The following is a 22305-nucleotide window of genomic DNA, read 5'->3' on the forward strand; positions in this document are numbered from 1 at the left end:
CCCTAAACCCTGAATCTGATGAGTTTTTTAGGGCTTGGGTCGGAGTTTAGATTGGGCCTTGGGCTTTGAATCCAGACATGTAGCAAAAAAGAAAGAACCCTAAGGGTTTCGAAGTCTCTCGGTTATATAACTTCTCATTTCACGCGGCCGCATCGCTTCTGCTTGTTGAACTTGAAGAGCTCTTCTTGAAGATTCCGGCGAATTGAATCATCCCGGTGGAGAGAAAATGGTTGCGGCAAAGAAGACGAAGAAGTCCCATGAGGGAATCAACAGCCGATTGGCTCTTGTGATGAAGAGTGGAAAGTACACTCTCGGGTACAAATCTGTTCTCAAATCCCTTCGCATCTCCAAAGGTACAAATTTTCAAAAACCCTTTAGATTTTGTGAGAGATTAGATCAATCTTCGTAGTTAAGGATGAGTAGTAATGGTTTGAATTATTGTTGTTGGGGGTTGTTTAGGTAAGCTGATATTGATCTCAGCCAATTGCCCACCGTTGAGGAGATCAGAGATTGAGTACTACGCTATGCTTGCCAAAGTTGGAGTTCATCACTACAATGGCAACAACGTTGATTTGGGCACTGCTTGTGGTAAATACTTCCGAGTCTCTTGCCTCAGCATCGTCGATCCTGGTGATTCTGACATCATCAAGGCACTCCCTAGTGATCAGTGATTGATTCTCATTTTGACGATTTCTTTATGATGTTGCCATGTTGTTCTACCTCTGCTTTCTTATGCAATGTGTTCTTCTTCAAAGACTCAATGTTAGGTTTCTTTGGTTTCTAAAACTCCTCAATGGTCAAATTATTACATCATTTCGTCTCTCTTTGTGGATTTGTTACATGTGAAATGCTTAATTTGGTCTTGTTCCAATGCTTGGTTAGTAACTAGATAAATGTTCATACTACACATTTGTTTAATTTCAAATGAACTTGACAGTAATATCGACATTTTCTAACATCATATGATCAAACGACCGACCAAACTAAAACTCAATTATCAAAAAGAAACCCTTCATCCTGTAGCAAACTTTCTACACTTTCAGGGAGCGAAGAGCTTCTTCTTCAACAACCAACAAAATAACAGAGGTGAAAAAACAAGAAGTAATGAATTGTTGTGCTTTTTGGCTTACTTCAACTTCATCACAGACAACTTCTTCTTCGTCTCCATTATAGCTTCTTCTCTTTTCTTTGTTACCTCTTTCATCTCTTCCTGATACTTAGCTTCTATCTCCTCCAGTTCCTGTCTTAACCTTTCTTCTTCCTCCAAACTTACTGGTTCGGTTGCCTCTTCTGCTTCTTGTTTGGAGCTCCCGTTTTCTCCATTGGTAGAATCGACACATTGCTGCTTATCTTCATCTTCAGATCGTGGGAAATCCGAGTTCAACGAGTGACTAATCGACTCACTGGCATCATGAAAAGTAGTCTCCTCTTGTCTCTGGGCGGTCTTGGCTTCGTGCTGCTGACTTCTTGAGTTATGATTTAGTTGCGAGTGGATGAGATGATCGACTGTGACATCAGTTTTCCAGGTCGGTATCATGTTGACAAGTAATATATCAATCAGTTCGGCTATAAACGTGACGTTCTGGTCATTCAACTCGAGTTGCTCAACCATTTCGCTCGACACCTTAGAAGCAGTGTCACCTTCTTGATAGAACAGGAAATGAATGTTCCTCACACGTCCTACAACACAAAACAAGTTATATTTAAGTCTCAGAACGCAAAAGTGATAGATATGTTACTGGAGCTGAACCAAACCGCTCACCATTCTCATCTACTATTCTAAGAATTAGCGACACAGACTGTTCATCGTTTTCTTCACCCTTGAGGACAAAGAAGTTCCCTCTCTTTGCTCGTCTAACCTCAATACACCTGGATCCTGAGGTGTCGCAAAAAGTAACAATAGGCAGGTTGTCTTCATCGAGATCTATAGACATGGGTTTACTACGCCGTGCTGTAGGGGGGCCTTCAGACATAAGGCAACGATCTCCAAACGCACCATCTTTGGGCATTACAATGTCTGGAAGTGGCAAAGGGTTGTGCATTGTTAAACCATTGACATGAAGAAAAGGGTCCAGCAGAAGCTCTTTTGCTGATAACCTCTCCGTTGCAGGAAGCAAGCATTTCTCAATAAACTGTTTTACTTCTGGGTCTAGAACCCTAGAGAGTGAAGCAGGTTTTATTCCCTAGAAATCACCAAGAACCACATTTGGTTAATAAAATCTTGTCAATAAGCTCACCACAGGAATTATGTGAAATATACACTTTGTTGCTAACTCACCGATGAAACTTTCTTGTATATCTGAGCAGAGTTTTTGCATTCACAGTATGGGTATTCAAATGTCACCATCTCCAACATACACATCCCAAATGAATAAATATCAGCCAGTTCGTTGTAGTTCTCATCATAAAGTTCGGGTGCCATAAACTCTGGTGTTCCTGTTGGTAACATAGTAACACTTCAGTTTAACCCAAAAGAAGGACGAATCAAAATGTAACAGACAAAGAACATAGCGTGATCATAACTGCAGAAAATGTGAACAGGTAAGCAACATCAAGAAGCAGGAAATAAAAACTATACCAATGACACTTTTGGCATTAGCTTGCTCCATGACAGTAGCTAGACCAAGATCTCCTATTTTCACTTCTCCATGGTTTCCATTGATAAAAATGTTATCGCATTTGAGATCCCGATGTATAATTGGTGGCTCTTGACCGTGAAGATATCTCAAACCCATCAAAATCTGCCTCGCCCAATTCTTCACTGCCTTCATGTTCACCTTCCTGTGTTTCTTACGGTAGCTGAAACAAAAGATTGCTTAAAAATCCACAGCAGTGATCACCACAATAAACAAAAAAGAACGGGAAACAAGCACAGAAGACAAGAGTTACATACTGTCGGAGGCTCCCTGAAGTGAATAGCTCAGTAATTATGTTAACTGTCTTGTTCTTATCATCTATCCATGAGTTATAGAACCTAATGATATTACTGTGCTTCAATGATTTCAGCAGACGCACTTCGGAATACAGCCTCTCTAGGCAATTCGGAGACTGCAAAACATCATCTATTCGTACTTGGTTCCACGCGACTTCAATCCCATCTACTTCATCGAATGCCTTATAACTGATGTCCTTAAGTTAAGGTATAAACCAAGAAACTATACAGAACACAGAAATAAATATTCTTTCTCTCCTAAAAGCAACTTCACTGACATGATATGAGTATATTCCTAGGAAGCTTGTTACATCAAAAATACTCTTAGTCTCAGAAACTAATAATGAAACAAACAGAAAAGGATACACAGTCTTGAATGCGCCTTTTCCAATAACCTCTTTATACTGAAAGGTCCACAGTTTATTATTGGTTAAACCACACAATATGACTCAAAACTTAACATTTGAGAAGTAAAACAAGCCAAAGGGGATGTGAATCTTAATTCCCCTTATAGTATCAACTATGTACCGATTGAAAGGTAAAACACTAAACAGATAGAGAAAAAAATATAATTACAGAGATCAGTCTCATACCCGTATATATCGAAAAGTTGGATCAACTTCAAGCACTTCAGGGTCAGGAGGCTCATGAAGTGTGGAAGCATCGTCTGAACCATCCATTCTTTCTAAAAGCATACAGCAGAAACAACCCAAAAAACAAAAAACAAAGAATCTTTAAAAAACTCCATGGATTCTTTTCGAGTGCAACATGAGAATATTCAATGACAAAAAAAGATATCCACACGCTAATACAACCTTCAATCTAATTTCAGCTGGAAACCTTTTTTTGTGAAACTTATTAATCAGCTCAGACCAAACAACAACAACAAAAAAAAACAAAACACAATCATATCCAAGTGAAGAAGCTTGTCAAAATTTAGGATCATGACATCATTTGCATAAAACACAATCCAATAAGGTAATACTCTTCTTCCCAGATTAAATTCCCTCAACAATTACATTAGACACAAGCATAAACAATTACCATATGAACTATTTCAAAAATTTGATAGGAGAAAAAAACAAAAATACACACATGAGCATATTCAAAAAGGGAGACCGATTCACGTCAATGCATACATTCATATGAAGAACATAGAAAAACACACCATGAAAATATTATTTTCTCGCCCGAAAAAAAGCGTAATGAAATCGCGTAAAACTTATTTTTATTTATATGATTCTGACGTATTGATTTCTACCTGGAGAAACAGAGCTTTGGTTCTGTAATTGAGACGAGACGGACAAGGATGAACAACAATGACACGGAAAAAAATTTAGAACCCTAATTGAGAGAAATCGATTGATGAAGGGAAGATGCAGCGACACGGGAAAATACAACAAGTGTTTGTTCTAAGCTTATTTACGAAACAACACCACCCACCACCCTTTTTTTTTTCCCAAAACTAAATTTGTTTTCAAGTCCTTTTTCTAAAAACAGAGAAACGCGAAACATGACGTGTCAATACACGTGGCATTTAATTTTTTGCGTTTCTCAACGCAATTGCTGACGTTGAAATATCCACTAGGAAAAATAGCCAATCTTTATAACAACATGAAAATGAAAATTTTAGTTCAATTTACCTAAACACTAGTATTACATAAGTCAATAATTTTATTTCATTGCCTGCGCAAAAACGCATTACCACACACTTCTTGTAAACCAAAAGTCAAAATAACCATTGAAGTAGACTCTCATGAAGATTTGGTCTCTGAGTAGACAGACATTACAACGAAAATGATCTTTCTCCTCATCGAGATAACCCTAAAATATTGTCGTCATCTTCGTCTGTTGAGGATTCATCGTAGAAGCTCCCATTAGTAAGTCTGCTAGGATCAGTCAGATTAACTTCCTTTTCTGATTGTCCGATCGTGATGTCTCGGTGTTTAACTAGGAGCCAACGCAGCAGTTTGTCTTCCTTGTTGAGGTAGTGAAGCTCCTTGTTCATGTTTGGAGTTGCCATCATTGTTATCTGCATCAATTGTCCCTGCAAGTATTTCACCCCATATATCATTATGTCATATACACACACCTCAAAGCTCCAGGGCAGACAATGTTACAAAGCAAACCAGTAACTCTACAGATTAGTGAGAGAGAAAGAGAAGCTAACAAAGAAGCATGCTCAAGTTTTCACTATCTACAGATTCTATCAAAGAGACATTAGGAGATTAATGTTTAAAGCTAGTACAGATACTCTCAAAAACATATGGTTACATACTTACATCCTATATCCTCCTTCGTAGCTCAAATATATGTTTCTACAAATAACCAAATTGTCTATGAACAGAAGCAGTTTGAAGCGGAAGCTGCGACTGTTTGTACTAAGTTACTGTGGAAATCACAAAATTCAAATCAAGCTTTATTATTCCAATGTGAAGATCCAAAGCCAATCAAGCTCTCAAAAGAAACGAGAATCATAGTGTCTCAACAAAATCTGAAGAATTTTGATTCAATACTATCTAAGGCGAAACAAGTATCACTCTAGGATCGTAGCTAGCATTTGAAGTACAATGACTGCATAGTTTTCCTCAAATCTAGCTATCAATATGAATCAATCAGAAAGATGTGAAACACAGAGCATTGATAAGGTTTCGAAAGGCAAAACCTAAATCCTAATCGGCCTGAGAAACACTTTGATCTAGGCAAACACTACGGGACTCATAATAAAAATCATCAATTGAGTAAGAACCCTAAGGCAATTGAATAACCTGATAGTGTCTTCCGTCGAGCTTCCTAATACCGTAACCCAATTCGACCTTGCCAAAGGATTTGACCTCCGTGAGGACACCATTTCTGCTGTAAACGTGTTTCCCGATGCGCGCAACGAGTTCGATAAGTCCTTCCTTCCTGATGATTGGCTTAAACAGCAGCATACAGTCGTAGAGCGGCATTTTTCTGATCTTCCTCTTCCGACGACAAAGAGATTAGATTTGGACTCTCTCTCTCTCTCTCTCTCTCTCTCGTTTCGTTGGTTTATTAGGGTTTTTACTCTTCACAACTTCGCCGTCGAGTAACCACCAAAGTTCACATTTCCTCAAACGACGTCGTGTTTTAATTTTATTTTCATATAAACACAAAGAGAAAATTGTAAAAAGCTTTATATTTTCATAGAAGTTAACAACCAAATACTGTAAAAGATTTTCTAATGTTTACAATCATTAAAGTCATCATTATCATTAGTATATGTTTACCATTTATTTACATGGAATTTTCTGCTTATGGGTACAAAAGTTTATTTACATGGACCACAATATCATCCAAAGAGTAGAGAGAGAGCTTAATATTATTTACATATACGCACATTATATGAAAACCCAAATCCAAAACCAATAACGAAACCCAAAATGGGTCAAGGTTTTGAAACATCAAGCATCAAAGGGTGAAGTAGCAGTAACCGAGGAAGGGTTTGATGTGGATTGACTAAGCAACAAATGGTTCTTCATTTCTTTGTAAGTCCTCAACTCTTCCATAGCATCAGCTGTTGTCTTTGAGGCCAGAGCAATCCCCGAGGCTGTGATTGACGTGACTGCTATCTCCTGAGCCCGTGCTGGTTTGTTGTTGTTCCAACAGATTTCAGGTATGGAAGATTCAGAGACGTCTTGTCTCAGAGGTGGAGCTTTCTTCAGCATTCTCACAAGGGCACCAACTGCAGCATCTTGGGACTTCTTTGGGAATGACCCGCTTGACTCGAGTGGCTCATGTATGTCTCCTCTGTGGTCGAACGACCCTGGTCTTAAACAAGGCAGTTAAGCAAAATCAGTTTCTTCTACTGGAAACAGTTACAAAACAAAAGTCTTAAGAACTGGATCAGGATCCCGGAGAGCAAACCATTCAAGTGATTATTTCCAACAAAAAATCATGATACTAGTAATAGTGAATAGTTTAGATTTCTTGGTTTCTCTACAGAACAGTTCTATATCTTCTTTGTACAAGATCAGCAGACGAATATGCCAAAACTGATAGAAGCTACACGAATACAGAAGCACTACGATAATCATTTGCGTTTAATGGCTGTTTAAAGCTCAAAGCAAAAAAAACACACAAACAAGCTTCTCAAGCCGTATTGATTAGCATATAGAGGCCAGGGGTAGCAAATCACTTATGTAGAAACTCAATTGGTTTCGAAGGAAGCACTTCGAAAGAACAGTGGGAACCAAACGCCATAGAACTACATATCATATGCTTGGGCTGTAGATAAAGTGGAAAAGACACAATGAGAGATGTAAGGTTTTTAAGACAATACCTGCTACTACGATCTGTAATATCATCATACTCAACATCAAATGGGCAAGGGAAATCAGGATCATCAAAATCGTCTTGGTAAGATCTACTGGAACTCCGGGAAAATGATATCCGCGGTGAGCTGTTGGAAGACAGCCTCATTCCAGAATGCTTCCTAAAGTCATCTTTTCCACAAAGAAACAGCTGGAAGAAAAATGAATTTACAATTTTACTCGTTCAGTCACATGATCCACAGAGAAGATAAAAAGATAAGACATGTGGAGTACGTTTACCTTGTCTATTGCTGATCCAGATTCACCAGGACCAAAGTTTCTCACAGGCTTCAAAGAAGTGTGTCTCGACAATTTTAGATGAGGAGAAGGCGCCACAATGTTTTGTTTGGTCTGGAAAGTCGGAGCTGGGATTCTCACTGGAGCACTTTCAGTACGTGTGATGCCTCTTGAGACGGCCTGTATAGGTGCTGAAGGAGAAGGAGGAGGGGAGAAATCTTGATAAGGAGAATACTCTTCTGCGTAGCTTTCCTTTCTACGACCAGTGGGCATCTCAGAAGGGTGAGGAGGAAGGTTACGGGAACAAGGATGTGAAACCAATGCATGTGAATCCGAGCGTGTAGGCGATGGTGAGCAAGAAACAGAAGGTGGAGACGCCTTGTGACGATCAAAACTCCAGCTATGGCGCCTTTGAAATGGCAGCAAAGGAGGCGAGCCATATGAAAGAGGAAGGGAAGGGAACCTCTTTAAAGGATCAGCAAGGGGACTTCCAACATAATCTGTTATAAACGTTGGAGACATAGGAGTTGAGTGTTCGCAACTGACATCTGAGAGAGAACGGTATAAGACCGATAAGCAAAGTCTACCACAGATAGTCTCAACCGGGGTGAAAGAAAACTTCTGCATTTCTGCTTCTTCTCTGCGAGTGAATGGCTCAACTATAGAAGGGACCCTAGGAACAAGCTTGAACTTGAAGATCTGCCCAGAGGAATTGAGTTCCCTGAAAATCTTATAAGCAGGTAAAAGCCTAACCATCACAAACAACGACCTGAGCAGCAGAGTTGCTTTCTTATACATCACTTGCAACTTATTACTGCTTGACCTCCTGCTGCTGGTAGTAGCAGATTCCCTGATCTTCCTATTATCGTACTGAACCACCCATCTCTCAATTATCTGCTCGTTCTTAGTCTCAAATCCCAATTCATCTTGATCAGAATTCCAACCAGACGACTGATACTCTTTCCCTGAAAAATTCCTGATAAGCTCTCTTTTACCAGACAAGTTCATCTGATCACCACCAACAAGTGGCCTCACAACAAGAACCACATCAACAACCAAAGGTTCAAGAGTGCTTCTACGACCTATATCGAAACTCTCTAACGCAGCAGGACACTCCCTGAGAGCTAGATTGAACCATTTGTCACGAGGCCTCACACTGGAGGAAGATGAAGAAGATGAGGAAGGGGAACACATCATCTGCTCACCACTAAAATTCCTTGAAGACATAAAAGGAGTCCTTGATTCTAGAATAATGTGAAGGCTTTTAGCAAAGAACTCAAATATGATCTGTTCTGCTTTAGCACCTTCTGAATTGTTGTTGTTGCTACTCCTGTTGTGTGAAGATGACATCTTTCTTTTAGACAAACCAATCAATTGAGCGAACTGTTCCTGAAATTTCAAAACCATAAACAAAGATTGATACAAAAATCAGTAACCTTTACTAAAATTACGCATTTGATCAAATCGAACAAAATCTCAAGTAAAAAAAAAAACACATAATTCGAGGATTAACCCAGAAATCATCTATGTAGTTCTCGATCATCAAATCCATCTAAATTAACAAAAATCAAAGAGTAAAAACTTTATATAAAAAATAAAAAAAACCTAAAACCCAGAACAGAGCAAGTAGTAGTATACAAAAACTTGTACAGTAGTAAGTATCATTAGTACCTTATCGTCTCCTTCGTTAGCTTGTGTCGCTGCTTATTAACTTCGTCTTCTTCGAACTTGTTCACTGTTTTTGTTTTTTTGGTTTTTTTTTTTAATAACGGCAAAATTGAAAGAACCCTAAAGACGAAAAAAGCAAAAAAAGGACAAAACTTTGGATTACAAAAGAAAGCTTTCGTCTTTCAGACTTGAAATCAAAACTATGGAAGACGAAACAGAAACAAACCCATGATTTCTCAAAAAAAAATCAAACGAGGTTTTTCATCATTAATATCAGATTATGTTCATTCTAAAAAATTTCATTACTTTTCTAGTTTTTTATTTTTTTTTCAGAGACGATGATTTTGATATCTTCTTCTTCCTTCGTGACTCGTTCGATACACACTTTAATATTACTTAAATTTTCTTCTACCGATTTTGTTTTAATTTTTTGTTTTTTCAAAATTTAATAGTATATAACTTTTTTTAACTTTGTTAGTGGGACCCATAAGCCAGGTCCTTCGTAGGTAAGGGAAGTTAGGAATATACAGAAATTTATTATGTGTCGAATGTTATTAACTTACTATCCATAAATAAATAAAATTTTACTCTTTTCCTTATCGAAAATTAAAATTTGTTTATATTTAGAGTTTTTATTAATATATGAAATGCTTAATGTTATTTAGCAAAATAATTTAAAGAAAATTTTGTGGCAACTGCCAGCTGACTACAAGAAATTGTTGCAATTTTTTTTTTTTTGACATTTTCATCAGATGTGAGGATATATACTAAATGATTTTGTTAGATAAACAAGTTTTTTAATGTGCCATGGAGAAAAAAATGTAAATATGCAACAAATAACAAAGAAATTATTAAATATATCTTTTTAGATATGAGATAGCGTCAAATATATATATATATATATATATATTTTTAAAGCTAAATGTAAACCAAAAGCTAATTAAATTATGGTTAAATCAGTCGTGCTAAAAGATTATCATATCTCACAGCTTTTACGATCCAAAAATGACAAAATCTTTTACCTGCAAAGTAAGGGTGATTTTTTTTTGACTAAAGTAAGGGTGATTTGTTTTGCGTATAACTAAAGTTAAAGTTTGTAAAATACAGAGTAAAAAAATATCCGAGAAGCTTTAGTCATTTCCTTGGTGGTTATGTTCTCTTGAATGGTTAAGGGACAAGACGATTAAGAGCTCGACTCGAGAGAACAAACAAATCAATTTTCTAATGTTCATTAATAATACTCATTTACTGCTCTGGTCCCATTTACCCATTAATACTATTAGTTAACTCGGCAGGTAAGACTAATCGTCTCCAATTTATATGTGTTTTTATTATCAGGCCTTGGGTCGAGTTTTTATTGGGCCTTGGGCTTCATATTCTGACTTGTAAGGAAAAACAAAAAAAAAAAACAAACCCTAAGGGTTTCGAAGTCTCTCTCTCCATTTAAGCTCTCATTTTACGCCGCCCCAAAGCTTTCTGCTTGTTGAACTCGAAGACTCCCTTCTTGAGAATCCGGCGATCTGATTTTTCCCGGCGGCGTGAAAATGGTTGCGGCAAAGAAGACAAAGAAGTCCCATGAAGGAATCAACAGCCGATTGGCTCTTGTGATGAAGAGTGGAAAGTACACTCTTGGGTACAAATCTGTTCTCAAATCCCTTCGCAGCTCCAAAGGTACAAATTTTCAAAAACCCTTTAGATTTTGTGAGAGATTAGATCAATCTTCGTAGTTAAGGATGAGTAGTAATTGTTTGAATGATTGTTGTTGGGGGTTGTTTAGGTAAGCTGATATTGATCTCAACCAATTGCCCACCGTTGAGGAGATCAGAGATTGAGTACTACGCTATGCTTGCCAAAGTTGGAGTTCATCACTACAATGGCAACAACGTTGATTTGGGTACTGCTTGTGGTAAATACTTCCGAGTTTCTTGCCTCAGCATCGTTGATCCTGGTGATTCTGACATCATCAAGGCACTCCCTAGTGATCAGTGATTGATTCTCATTTTGACTATGATTTTGCCTTGTTCTTCTCTCTATGCTTTATTATGCGAATGTGTTCTTCTTCAAAGACTAAATGTTAGGTTTTATTTGGTTTCTAAAACTCCTCAATGGTCTAATTATTACAACATTTCGTCTCTGTTTGTGGATTTGTTACATGTTTGGAAAGGTTTGAATTTATTTATGCCAACGCTTGATTAGTAACTAGATTATTGTTCTGGTGGTAGTAATAGTTTGATCTGGTAAGCATGGGGGTGTGAGTAGTAGTGGTTTTGAGGTAGTGGAAGAAACTGGTATTTGAGAGTGAAGTAGAAGAACATAGCAGAGGAAGGTGTGTCTGTTTGTTCCATCCTTGTTCCGTATTTAGTAACTCAATTCAGATTAAGATCATCATCGTACCCTCAAGTCAAGCTCCTCAAGTAGATGTGTGAGGCAATCTGGTAAGCATTGGGTGTGAGTAGTGGTTTTGGGGTGTAAGGCACGCGAAAGACTGAGAAGTGACTATGGGAGAAGGGAGAGGGGAGGTTATTTTCATGCTAGCCTTGACCAATAAAGCAGTAATGTTATGTGAAAGATAGCATAAAGTAGAAAGATAATGTAAACTAAAAGTGTAGAAGTGTGAAGTCCATGTAGTTTCGTCCATAAGAATTGCAAAGGCACTTCAGCATTCTAGTAGCACCTGTTCATAGATGAAATATGCTGAAAATTGTTTTCCGGTATCAAAGGCTTCCCAGTGGCTACTTGGATTCCTCCAGTCCTTGGAAGCCAGTAAATACCAGAGCCAATAAAACGGTAGTTCAGATAACCGACTAAACTAAATCTCAATTATCTATAAGAAAGCGGAAGGTATCATGTTGACAAGTATTATATTAATCAGTTCGGCTATGAACGTGACATCCTGGTCAGTTAATTCGAATTGCTCAACCATTTCACTCGACATCTTAGAAGCAGTGTCACCTTCTTGATAGAACAGGAGATGAATGTTCCTCACACAGTCACACGTCCTACTCGAATGCGAAAGTGATAGAGATATGTATGTAGCTGGAGCTGAACTAAAACGCTCACTATTCTTATTTACTCTTGGAAGAATCGCGACACATTAGTGTTTTGAGTTACTTGAGCCAAAGTCTGAACTTCAAAACCTGCACACAATAGTAGATTTATCTTTCCTTGAAAAAAATAAAAATCAACTCAAAGACTCTATACTTTTGATTTTTGAAAGCAATACAAATATTTCTTAACATATTTTATGATGCTGCCTGCATGTATATCAATATCACCCTTTTTGAGAATATACTATTAACAATGACTATTAGTTTCGATGTGGAAAATCGTCTTCATCTTCAAATCTCTTGTAACGTAAACGCACTACAAGATATTCTTTTATTTTTGGTAATGGGTATATCACTATAAGAATTTAAAATAATCAAATTCTAGTACTAATTTATCATTAGGGATACTAGCATGCAAAATATTTCCCAAGCTACTAGATATATAAATCCTAGGAGTATGTATATCTCTCAATAGCTTTCTCATCAATAGCTCATTAAATAAATAAATTTAAAGATGGGCAAGAAAAATATGGTTAAAAAAGCAAAGTATCCCACTTGTGGATTTTTTTTTGGCGGTGCTCTAATGCATGTCCACAACCACAAAATTCAACCATATCTCTATCTCCAAGTCTCTGTCTAGAATTGAATCACACTATATATAATATACAAATTATAAAGTTAATTTATACACTAAATTCCCTTTCAAATTGAATATTCAGTCAAAATATGTTGTTGCGACTGTTAACGTAAAAGGAATATGTAATGGTATATGCTTATATTAACCAAAGTTGATAGAAGATAAGTTTGCAACTTTTTTAACAAGCACTGCAAAACAAATCAGGTTGGAGTTTATATAATTTACATTAGACAAAAACAAAAATCTTGAAAGGAAAAAACTTGATTAAAAAGCTAGTAAACACAGGACCAGAGATTAAGGTTAGGGAAGATTATATGTCGACGAAAAAAGACAAAACTTAAATCCAGACGATAACGTTTGTGGAGTAGAAGCCAAAAAAAAAAAAAGGGCTCTATAGAGCAGATTACATCTGTTTCGTTTTCTCCTTTCTTTTTTTGTTTTGCCTTTTTGCCAAAAAAAAAATTGAATAAACAACTTAATAATACAAAGGAAGGATCACAAATATGCAGACAAGGTTATAGTTTAGATCTTGTGGAATCATTACAAATATCAAAAGAGATTTTGCATATATTACCAGTAAAGACTAAAGAGATAAAGAAATGAAAAAAGAACAACATAGATCTTATCTCTTTTTTACTGTCACTATTATGATCGTTACTCAAAAAGTACGCATGTGTAGGATTATTTAGTGATTTCTGTGACTTTAGTTACAATCATTTTCTCAGCAAAAAAATAATTAGGAAAATTTACTCAAGTTTTCAACAGCTTCAATCCAGACAAATAAAAATAAGTATTTTTCCAAATTATAGAGAATTATGAGGCGACACGACACATGGAAAAAAGAGAGCAATAATACACACAGAATTATAGAGCAAAACAAAACACTCACACAAGACTACTTAACAACTCTCCATAGTGTGGCCAAACCAGTGCCGGCTTAAACATATTATGTCCCCCTGGGCAAACAAAAAAAAATGCCCCTTAACCTATAGAAAAACTTATTGATTTTTTTTTTAAAGTCTTTTTGGTTTATAAAATTTTTTTTGTGTCCATTTTTAGCTTACAAATTTTTTTTTTGTGCCCCTTTAAATTAAAAATATATTTTTTGTGCCTTTTAACTTACAGAAAAAAAAATTTGTGCCCCTTTTCTGATACGTATATGCCTCTTTAATCTATGTACCCGGGGCGGTCGCACTGCCCGCGCTCCCTATTAAGCCGGCACTGGGCCAAACCATCATAATAGAGAGATACAACTCGACAAGGTCCTCTTTGATTAAAATGACAATTTATATAATAATTACATATTCTGTTGTAATTATTTTTCTTCAAGAAAAAATTAAAGAAATCAAAATTATTGCTAAGGAGGAAATGAATGTTGTCCCTACAAAGCATTTGTATAATTTGGGAAAAGATATGGTCAGAAGCACAATCTCTTCAGAAAGGAAAGGAGTCATGGAATTGGATAAGCTCTCTCTCTTATGGGTCCCAAATTCCTCATTTCATTTTCCAGAGATTAGAGAGTGGCAGAGAAAGAAGTTTCCAAAAAAAAAACAACAATTAATCATCTCAAAATATAATAATATTCCTAGTCCCCACTACCTAAAGCTATATATAAACTCCACTTTGAATCACCCAAGGCAAGAAACCAAACCAAAACAGCATTTACATAACAAACAAAGCCAAAAAAACAAAACAGAGTAAAGATGTTTTCAGACCACTTACCTTCTTCTTCTTCTTCTTCTTCTTCATCTTTAGACTTCCAAGAACACTTCATGGACAGTTTTGTCTCTAGAAAATTGCTTCAGCAACTCCCATTTGATCACACCACTGCTCAACAAGCTCATGACCCTGACAAGAACAACTTGAGCGGCAACGTTCTCCTCCTACTCTCTGTCCTTTTATGTGGTATCATCTGCTCCCTCGGGTTGCATTACATAATTCGTTGTGCATTCACACGTTCTCGAAGTTTCATGATCTCTGATCCCATCTCTAGCCCCTCGTCCACACCACGAGGTTCAGAAGTAACAAACAAAGGGATCAAGAAGAAAGCTCTCAAGATGTTCCCAGTAGTGAATTACTCACCAGAAATGAACCTGTCAGGGCTCGGCGAGGAGTGTGTCATCTGTTTGTCTGATTTTGCTTCTGGAGAACAGCTACGTCTGCTTCCCAAATGCAACCACGGGTTCCACGTTCGCTGCATCGACAAGTGGCTTAAGCAACATATGACTTGTCCGAAATGTAGACACTGTCTAGTTGAGACATGCCAAAAGATCTTAGGTGACTGCGATGAAGCTGAGCAAGTGGCAGCAGCAACAACAAGTGAGAGCATAGAAATCAGAATTGCTCCTCTAGAACCTGAAGCAAGAGTAGCCACTTTTAGAGAAAGCAGCTAGGGTGTGCCAACAAATAAAATCATATTTCAAGAATTTGGTTTCACCAGCAAGATTATAGATTTTTTTTTTTAGATGTGAACATAATTTATGTCTCTAGCCTTAGGATTTCAAAATCAAATATACTTTAAGCTTTCCGAGAGGAATCATAAGTTCATATGGTTTTTCAAGTTTGAGAATTCCTCTGCATATTCAAATCACAATCACAGAGTATAAAAGTAAGTAACAAAAGAAATGGTTTCGATGAAGCTCATGTGGCACCGAAGTCCAAAACCACAGTCATGAAAAAGCAGTACCAAAAACTACAAATGCGCGCGATATTGAACTGGTCTAATCGGTTAGATTCACTCACCAACTTGGTACATTAACACCAGCTAAATAAGGGATTCTTCCTCGCAATGATGAAGAAATAAAACTCGGTGTGTTTGGAAAAGGAAAATGGACCCAACACGTAACAAGGTCAAACTAATCCACCTAAGTGCAGTGGTTAATAGTCAAACCTAAAAGCTACTTTGAGGAATGCTTATAGTATTTTAAGATATCAGTCAGGGCAACACCAACATGGTATGGGATCATAATGGAAATCTCCACTTTAACAATCTCTCAATTTTTTATAGCAAAGAAGGAGCTGCCAAAGTGATCAACACAATAACACATGTCCATTGGCATATACATGCACGTATGCTATTGCTAAGGCGTGTCTACTGGCATTGATCCACAAATACCATACTCAAAAATCCAAACAATAGTTATTTAAAACCGAATAAAGAGACGTACAAAACATTTCCATCCAATTAAACGAACATGGGTAGATTTCCTTTTATAGTAACTTGAACAGAGTAACTAGTGATCAAGTTCATGGCTAGTTGCCTAGTTATAAACAAAAGGAGCTCCAGATAAAGCTCCTAGATCCTAGTCACTTGTGATTGGATATTTCGATGTAAAATAGATAAAGTGCCAGGCAGAAATATATTTTACACCTTGCTGCCCTAGTAAGAAGTGGGAGCTTATAAGAGCGAACGAGGCTTTGCATTTTGAAAAGAAGTTTCATTGGTTAACAACATAAGAATGTAATTTACAGGTAATATAAGTCCACTATGCATCTGAGAGATATAAGATGTTTCAAATCATATTTTGTAATATACCATTATCCGTGGGAAAATTGCAACAAAATGTAAGAAGCAGGACTATGTAAAAGAGAAGCATTACTAGGCACAAAGTAAAATCCGATGGTAACTGTGAAGGAGATGGTTCTAAATAGTATCATAGAGCTTTATGCAAATACCCTCTTGCAGGACTAAACTTTTGGATTTTAGAGATTCAGATAATACAGAACCATGCAAATAAAAAATGGAAAAAGTCTGTCGACATCCCATTGTTGAGGATAAAGGTGGACACAAATGGTTGCGCCAACACATCCAAGCACATACAGAAGTCCCGTCATAGACAAGTCAGAGGAGTGAACATCAACAATGAAGTTAGACAAATAATTAAAAGAGAGAAAATCTCTGTATTAGAGAACTGCATAGCACAAGAAGAGATAGAATTAGTGCATGTGCTCCTGAAATTAGTTACTTCACGTGGCTGCGGCCAAACAATTTCAGAATTCAAATGCATCCAGAAGAAAGTGTTCAAAAATACTACTTACCATGTCAGACTCATTTGGAGATATACAGTATATTAATGAAATACAACTTAACTAATGCGCTTCAGGCTTTCAAGTACTCACGATCTTAATAATGCTCTTTTTATATTCCTTTACATAATAATCACACAGGGTAAGAAAACCACCAAATCAAGAATGTCAACCAAAGAACGCACGAGTATCACATGGTCTTCCAAGCAACATAAAGCAATAAAGGCAAAGTTTATCACTTTCATGAAGGGATAAAAAAACAGACCACTATATGTTCTTACCAGCTATATGGAACCTAGTGGCACAAACAAAAGACAATACAAAAATCATTTTCAGATAGCCTTACAGCCTTTCTGCTATTTTCTTTCAGAGAGAGAGACTGGTGAGAAAGGATGGATCTCTCCGATCCTGCTTTGCAACATCAACTTTTCTTGCCGAAAATATCAAGTAAAAAGACTAAAAGTAACTATATATCTCTTCATTCAAAAACTCTTGCTTTAGTTACGATCCACAGTAAAAACGTTTCATTCTAGACTCATGTATAGTGTGCACTGGCAATTTGCAGTAAAAGACAACATATCATAAAGTAGGGAAAAAGGAAATTATATAAATCACCTGCTTTAGCTATGATTAAAATCATATGTACGAGACTGGCTTAGAGAAAGGAGCGGAGCTGGACACTAATTTAGAGTGATCTTTATTGATAAAAGTAGCCTTTAACAAGAATCATGGATGGGGCTTTTTCTCTTCTGGCAGCTAACAACTTTGGTTTTATTACTGACGAGACAGGTCTCCTGTTTTGAGGTGACTGAGGAATGAACAAAGAGAGGCCAGTGACATGAACCAAGACCTAAGAGATGTATTATCTGAATGCTATCACAAAGATGGAACCGTTCATGGCTGCTCTAGCTAAAGCTCATGGGTCCCTGTAAGCAAAGACACTGCCACATGGCACTACCATAGCTGCAAATGGTATGATGGGCACACTAAGATTTTACAAATTCAGTGGAGAATCCATGTAAGATGCAGACAATAAAAATAAAATAAAACACTACAGAACCTTGCTAATTTTGCTGGCATAGTCCACCAACTATAATTCAGAAAATATAACTAAAATAATTTCCCATTAATTTTTTTTTAAAAGTATGTGGAAACCTTTACCTTTCCACTATATATGGAACCTGCAGCAAAAACCTAGTAGCTAGATCTATCTATTCAACTCTACAAACTAGGTTATCATGTCGACTACTGCAACTTCTGCTCCCATTACCAAACCAACTCATGAGCTCTTCCAAGATATTCGTGTAAATTTTTATTCAAGAAGACTACTGCTTCACACAGCTTATCAACCACCTACCACGGCATCACCCCCGTTTGCAGAAGCATCACAGTCCTCTGAGAATCATATGAGCTTTGATGCAAATGTTGTCATGGTCCTATCAGTTCTCTTATGTGCACTAGTTTGCTCCCTTGGACTGCATTCTATCATAAGATGTGCACTGAGGTACTCCAATTTACTATCATCAGAAGCTAGTGAGGAGCTCGCAGTACGCTTGGCCAACACAGGAGTGAAACAAAATGCCTTGAAGAGTTTCCAGACGGTAAGTTACACTGCAGAACTGAAGCTGCCTGGCCTAGATACAGAGTGTGCCATATGTCTCTCGGAGTTTGTATCCGGAGAGCGAGTCAAGCTTCTGCCAAAGTGCCACCATGGATTCCATGTCCGGTGTATAGACAAATGGCTCAGTTCACACTCATCATGTCCCACCTGCAGGCAGTGCCTCATTCAGACTTGCAAAAAGATAGCTGGCTGCAGTAGTGAGACGACAACCCCATCATCTAATCAACCACAACAGAACATGCATATGGCACCACTAGGACCGGAATCATTGATGCGCGGTTTTAGCTGAACAGAGTCAACTCCGCTTGACTAGGCTTAGGTGCAGTTATGTTATAAAAGCTGATATGTATGTACTGCCACGGTTTTAGAGTTAGTCGAGATCCCAAACTGTTATCATTTCCAGTGTAAAGTTTCAAACGTTATGACATGTTGTTTTCTTCACTCTTTGTTGCCTGAAAGTGTACATTCCAATAGAAGATCTTAGACTCACGTGAGTGAATGAAACTATAAACAACTCAAATAAGGAAGCTGAGAAGGCAAAACACTTGAAACCAAACCAACGTCGACGAATTAAGTGGGCGCACTAATCAACTTGGTCAACTAAGAGAATTCCTTAATACTCCAAGCTTTAAGACATTCCAAGGTTATTAAAACATGATACGCCACTAGTTTCTTGTTTAATACTAGTGATAATCATATTGATTAATACCAAGCTATATATGTACAATAAATAAATTAGCCCTCCATCATAGAAGAAGACCTTTCTTCTTATTCTTTACCGACCTATAAGTATATTGAGTAGGCAGTGATGATGATGAGACAATATAAAAAACGTGACAAATTAACTAATCAAGCAACAGAGAATTGTCAATAACCCACAAGATTAAAAGGCTTTTGATATAATCCACCCAAAATGAGAACACGGCGTAGATTGAGAAAAGATATATATAGGTTACACCTAGAACAAACGTCGGCATAAAGTAAAAATGGAATCTGAGCATGAAACCACCGTAGAGTCAAATCAGATGATAACAAAACGAGTGGTTTAAGATATATTGTACTAATCATACAAAGTAAAATGGTACGATAAATTCACAACCAGTGTTGGTGCTGTCAAATATCCTACCAAACAGAGGTCACAGAATCTGAACAATTGAGAGCCAAAAAAGAAACAGTAAATGTAACACTACTCCAAAATTGATGTGGTTACTGGCCAAATATAACAGCTTCCACAAATATACAAAGGTCATAATATAACAGTACTCCACAATTGATATGGTTTGTAAAAGCTTCCACAAAGGTAAAATAAGCCAAATAATAGAGTCCTCCTTTTGTTGTCCCCGAGGAGCTAACTCCCTAGCTTTCTTTCTGATATTGTTATCTCTTAACTTTAGTGCTTTTCTCATCACACTTCAATTGCTACCCATGTATGATTTTTACTATCTTGTCAGATGTATACTTGGATGCTGTCTTCTTCCCCAAGTGTTTGGATGACGTGTACACTTTTCATCAAGAGGGCTGGCACTATGAGCTTAATGATCCCTCACAAGACATATCTTACAAAGGTTTTTTATTTACCTTTCTAGAGCTCTTTTCCTCTACTTAATTAATAGTGCCTTAGTATTATTGATATTATCTTCTTTTCGTTTATCTGCTACTTCATGTATACTCTCACCCATCCCTCAAGAATTGTTTAAAAGTCAAAATTATTATGCTAGTACACTGCTATAGCCAATAATCAAATAAGGCGGCAACCTCCTTGTCAAAGGGGTTACTGGCACCAATAAGCATCAACCTCCTCCTTGTCAAAATTGAACTAGCTTCTTCAAAAGGACAACATAAACAGAGTACTAAAAAGTAGATTAGTTGAAATTTCCAGAAATATTTTCTGTTTATTTCGTATGATATCTACTAATCAAGTAAAATTTTGGCTTCTGCATCCAATAAACACAAGGTAACCGGATGAAAAGGTTTGAATGATTTGGCTGCATATGTATTCTTGCAAGTTGTTTGAATGGAGTGGGACATAGATGGAAGCTTGTTCAGTAAGAAGGCTGAGTTTGGTTGTTCTCGGTAAGTTCAAGAACCCTGACACTTGGGATTCTCCATTGAAGAAGGAATCGGTTCAATAAATAAATAGCTTATCAAAACTTTGGTTATGATTTTGTTTTCATACATCAAACCAAAGCTTTTTCTTTTTGGACAGAGACAGACAGTTATCATATAAAACGAAGCGAAGCTAGTTGTCGGAAGTAGCACTTAGTGACCTCGCCTCCTCCGCAATAGCAGCCTCAGTTACAGGATCTAGGATAGGTTCTTCACCAAGTATGTAATAGGTTTCCCCAACGCCATATAAAGAATGAAAGAGGAAGCAGCTCTTTCGCTTGGCAGGTCTCACTAAGAGGTAACCTTCCTGGTGCGCAGTCATCAGGATCTACTAAGAAAAGATTGTAACCCATTTTATCCAACCCTTCAAGAGCCCTGTACCACGCGGAAACTCCTTCTTCTGGGATGCCTTTTGAAATTACCATCATATTAATATTATAAATTTCTTCCTATCGGGTCTCGAAGGACGTTCGTATGCCCAGAGAAAACCATGTCCACTAACATCTGATTAAGTCTCGCACGTTTATCTTCCGCTTTATAATTTACGAACAAGACTCCGGCGTACCGTAATAAATTGTCCTCTTCCTCCGTTGCCAGCGAACCATAGGCATAGAAGGACACAAAGCCATCAAACAACTCATTCTTAATAGCTTTTTTGATATTATCAACAACCACATCATAATCATAACCAAGAGGGGGTGGGAAATCCTCAACGTCCCAGTAGACGCGCGCGTGTTTCACTATAACCTGTTAATATTCACCAAACGAAACGTAACAGAAGACAATCAGAGATTCATCAACAACGAAGAAAATCTAATGCAGATTAATTAAATAACGTCGAGCAACAGAGAGATATATATATATATCCTACCGTACATGGTTTCGACGGAGATGGAGAATACGAAAAGTGAAAGATTAGGAGAGCAAAAATAACAATTTTAGGGTTATTTTAGAACTGTGGCGGCTGTGGAAGGGTAAGAGGCATTTGTCAATTAGTCGGTGTATATATATTGCACATAAACGATGAATGGATCAAATTACGTAGTTGAATCTAACTCTGGTTTATCCTTTCAATTTTTTTAATTCAATAAAAAACCTAATCTTGATACACAAGAAACCAACTCTGGTTTAGCCTTTCAATTTTAGTTCAACAGAACACGCTTGTGTTAGCATCTGGGAGTGTTTCACAAACCAAAAACACAACACAACGTAAACTAAACAAAAAAATTCCCGAAACGTAAAAAAAACAACTGAATAGAGATCTTACTGAAAATCTTGGGACATCGTACGTTCAGACGGAGATGAACAGAGGAGGAAAATTTCCAGAGAGGCGGCGGTTGAATTTTTAAACAGCGATTTTGCCTTTTTTCTGGACCATTTAGTTTGTTTCCGGGTCATGTCGATTTGGGCCTATATACAAAGCCCATAATGATAGCGTTGTTATAAAACTCCATTGTTGATATTTAGATGGTGGTTAGTCTAAAATCTAAATGTAATTCACCTACCTAAAAACAAATAAAAATGATTAGCTTAGCTCCTACTAAGTTTTTGATCCATGTAATAATTGACTAACTTTAATAATTCAGCTATATTATCATTCATTATCTAAAAAGTGCACCGTACCTCAAAGTAGACAAGTAATATTGGTTGTTTAATTTATTATCAGATTTTTATTTTGGAACCATTTCTTGTTTTTT

The 22305-nt window shown here is 37.1% G+C and overlaps 7 protein-coding genes and 1 long non-coding RNA gene across 11 annotated transcripts; 5 read left to right on the forward strand and 3 right to left on the reverse strand.

Moving 5' to 3' along the window:
- On the forward strand, positions 135-11350 carry LOC104746252 (putative 60S ribosomal protein L30-1). Of its 2 annotated transcripts, XM_010467686.2 has the most exons (3): positions 135-353; positions 460-682; positions 11172-11350. In XM_010467686.2, the coding sequence occupies exons 1-2, from the start codon at positions 227-229 to the stop codon at positions 669-671; spliced, it is 339 nt and encodes a 112-aa protein (XP_010465988.1). In that variant the 5' UTR covers positions 135-226; the 3' UTR covers positions 672-682; positions 11172-11350. The 2 variants fall into 2 exon arrangements, with proteins under 2 accessions (XP_010465988.1, XP_010465987.1); XM_010467685.2 differs by lacking the exon at positions 11172-11350 and having other exon boundaries at positions 139-353; positions 460-822.
- Positions 893-4378, reverse strand: LOC104746251 (probable serine/threonine-protein kinase WNK6). 3 transcript variants are annotated; one of them, XM_010467683.2, is made up of 8 exons: positions 4194-4378; positions 3526-3617; positions 3299-3336; positions 2894-3121; positions 2579-2799; positions 2279-2436; positions 1763-2183; positions 1127-1680 (listed from the first exon to the last, which is right to left on the reverse strand). In XM_010467683.2, exons 2-8 carry the CDS (start codon positions 3610-3612, stop codon positions 1127-1129), a joined length of 1707 nt encoding a protein of 568 aa, XP_010465985.1. In that variant the 5' UTR covers positions 3613-3617; positions 4194-4378. The 3 variants fall into 3 exon arrangements, with proteins under 3 accessions (XP_019092493.1, XP_010465986.1, XP_010465985.1); XM_019236948.1 differs by lacking the exon at positions 4194-4378 and having other exon boundaries at positions 893-1680; positions 3526-3612; XM_010467684.1 differs by lacking the exons at positions 3299-3336; positions 4194-4378 and having other exon boundaries at positions 893-1680; positions 3526-3596.
- Positions 4552-6005, reverse strand: LOC104746250. Its single transcript, XM_010467682.2, has 2 exons — positions 5701-6005; positions 4552-4979 (listed from the first exon to the last, which is right to left on the reverse strand). Exons 1-2 carry the CDS (start codon positions 5881-5883, stop codon positions 4743-4745), a joined length of 420 nt encoding a protein of 139 aa, XP_010465984.1. The 5' UTR covers positions 5884-6005; the 3' UTR covers positions 4552-4742.
- On the reverse strand, positions 6141-9571 carry LOC104746249 (autophagy-related protein 13b-like). The gene is made up of 4 exons (XM_010467681.1): positions 9175-9571; positions 7507-8892; positions 7236-7417; positions 6141-6724 (listed from the first exon to the last, which is right to left on the reverse strand). The coding sequence occupies exons 2-4, from the start codon at positions 8851-8853 to the stop codon at positions 6358-6360; spliced, it is 1896 nt and encodes a 631-aa protein (XP_010465983.1). The 5' UTR covers positions 8854-8892; positions 9175-9571; the 3' UTR covers positions 6141-6357.
- Positions 10615-11315, forward strand: LOC104746248 (putative 60S ribosomal protein L30-1). Its single transcript, XM_010467680.2, has 2 exons — positions 10615-10842; positions 10949-11315. The coding sequence occupies exons 1-2, from the start codon at positions 10716-10718 to the stop codon at positions 11158-11160; spliced, it is 339 nt and encodes a 112-aa protein (XP_010465982.1). The 5' UTR covers positions 10615-10715; the 3' UTR covers positions 11161-11315.
- LOC104746253 (RING-H2 finger protein ATL77-like) lies at positions 14507-15415 on the forward strand. The gene has a single exon (XM_010467688.1). The coding sequence runs from the start codon at positions 14559-14561 to the stop codon at positions 15246-15248; it is 690 nt and encodes a 229-aa protein (XP_010465990.1). The 5' UTR covers positions 14507-14558; the 3' UTR covers positions 15249-15415.
- LOC104746254 (RING-H2 finger protein ATL78-like) lies at positions 18009-18943 on the forward strand. Its single transcript, XM_010467689.2, has one exon. The coding sequence runs from the start codon at positions 18120-18122 to the stop codon at positions 18789-18791; it is 672 nt and encodes a 223-aa protein (XP_010465991.1). The 5' UTR covers positions 18009-18119; the 3' UTR covers positions 18792-18943.
- On the forward strand, positions 19713-20799 carry LOC104746255. The gene is made up of 3 exons (XR_760842.2): positions 19713-19802; positions 19954-20575; positions 20709-20799. It is a non-coding gene; the product is annotated as an uncharacterized LOC104746255 (long non-coding RNA).

Source organism: Camelina sativa, chromosome 15 (genome assembly GCF_000633955.1).
Source record: "Camelina sativa cultivar DH55 chromosome 15, Cs, whole genome shotgun sequence".
Lineage (NCBI taxonomy): Eukaryota > Viridiplantae > Streptophyta > Magnoliopsida > Brassicales > Brassicaceae > Camelina > Camelina sativa.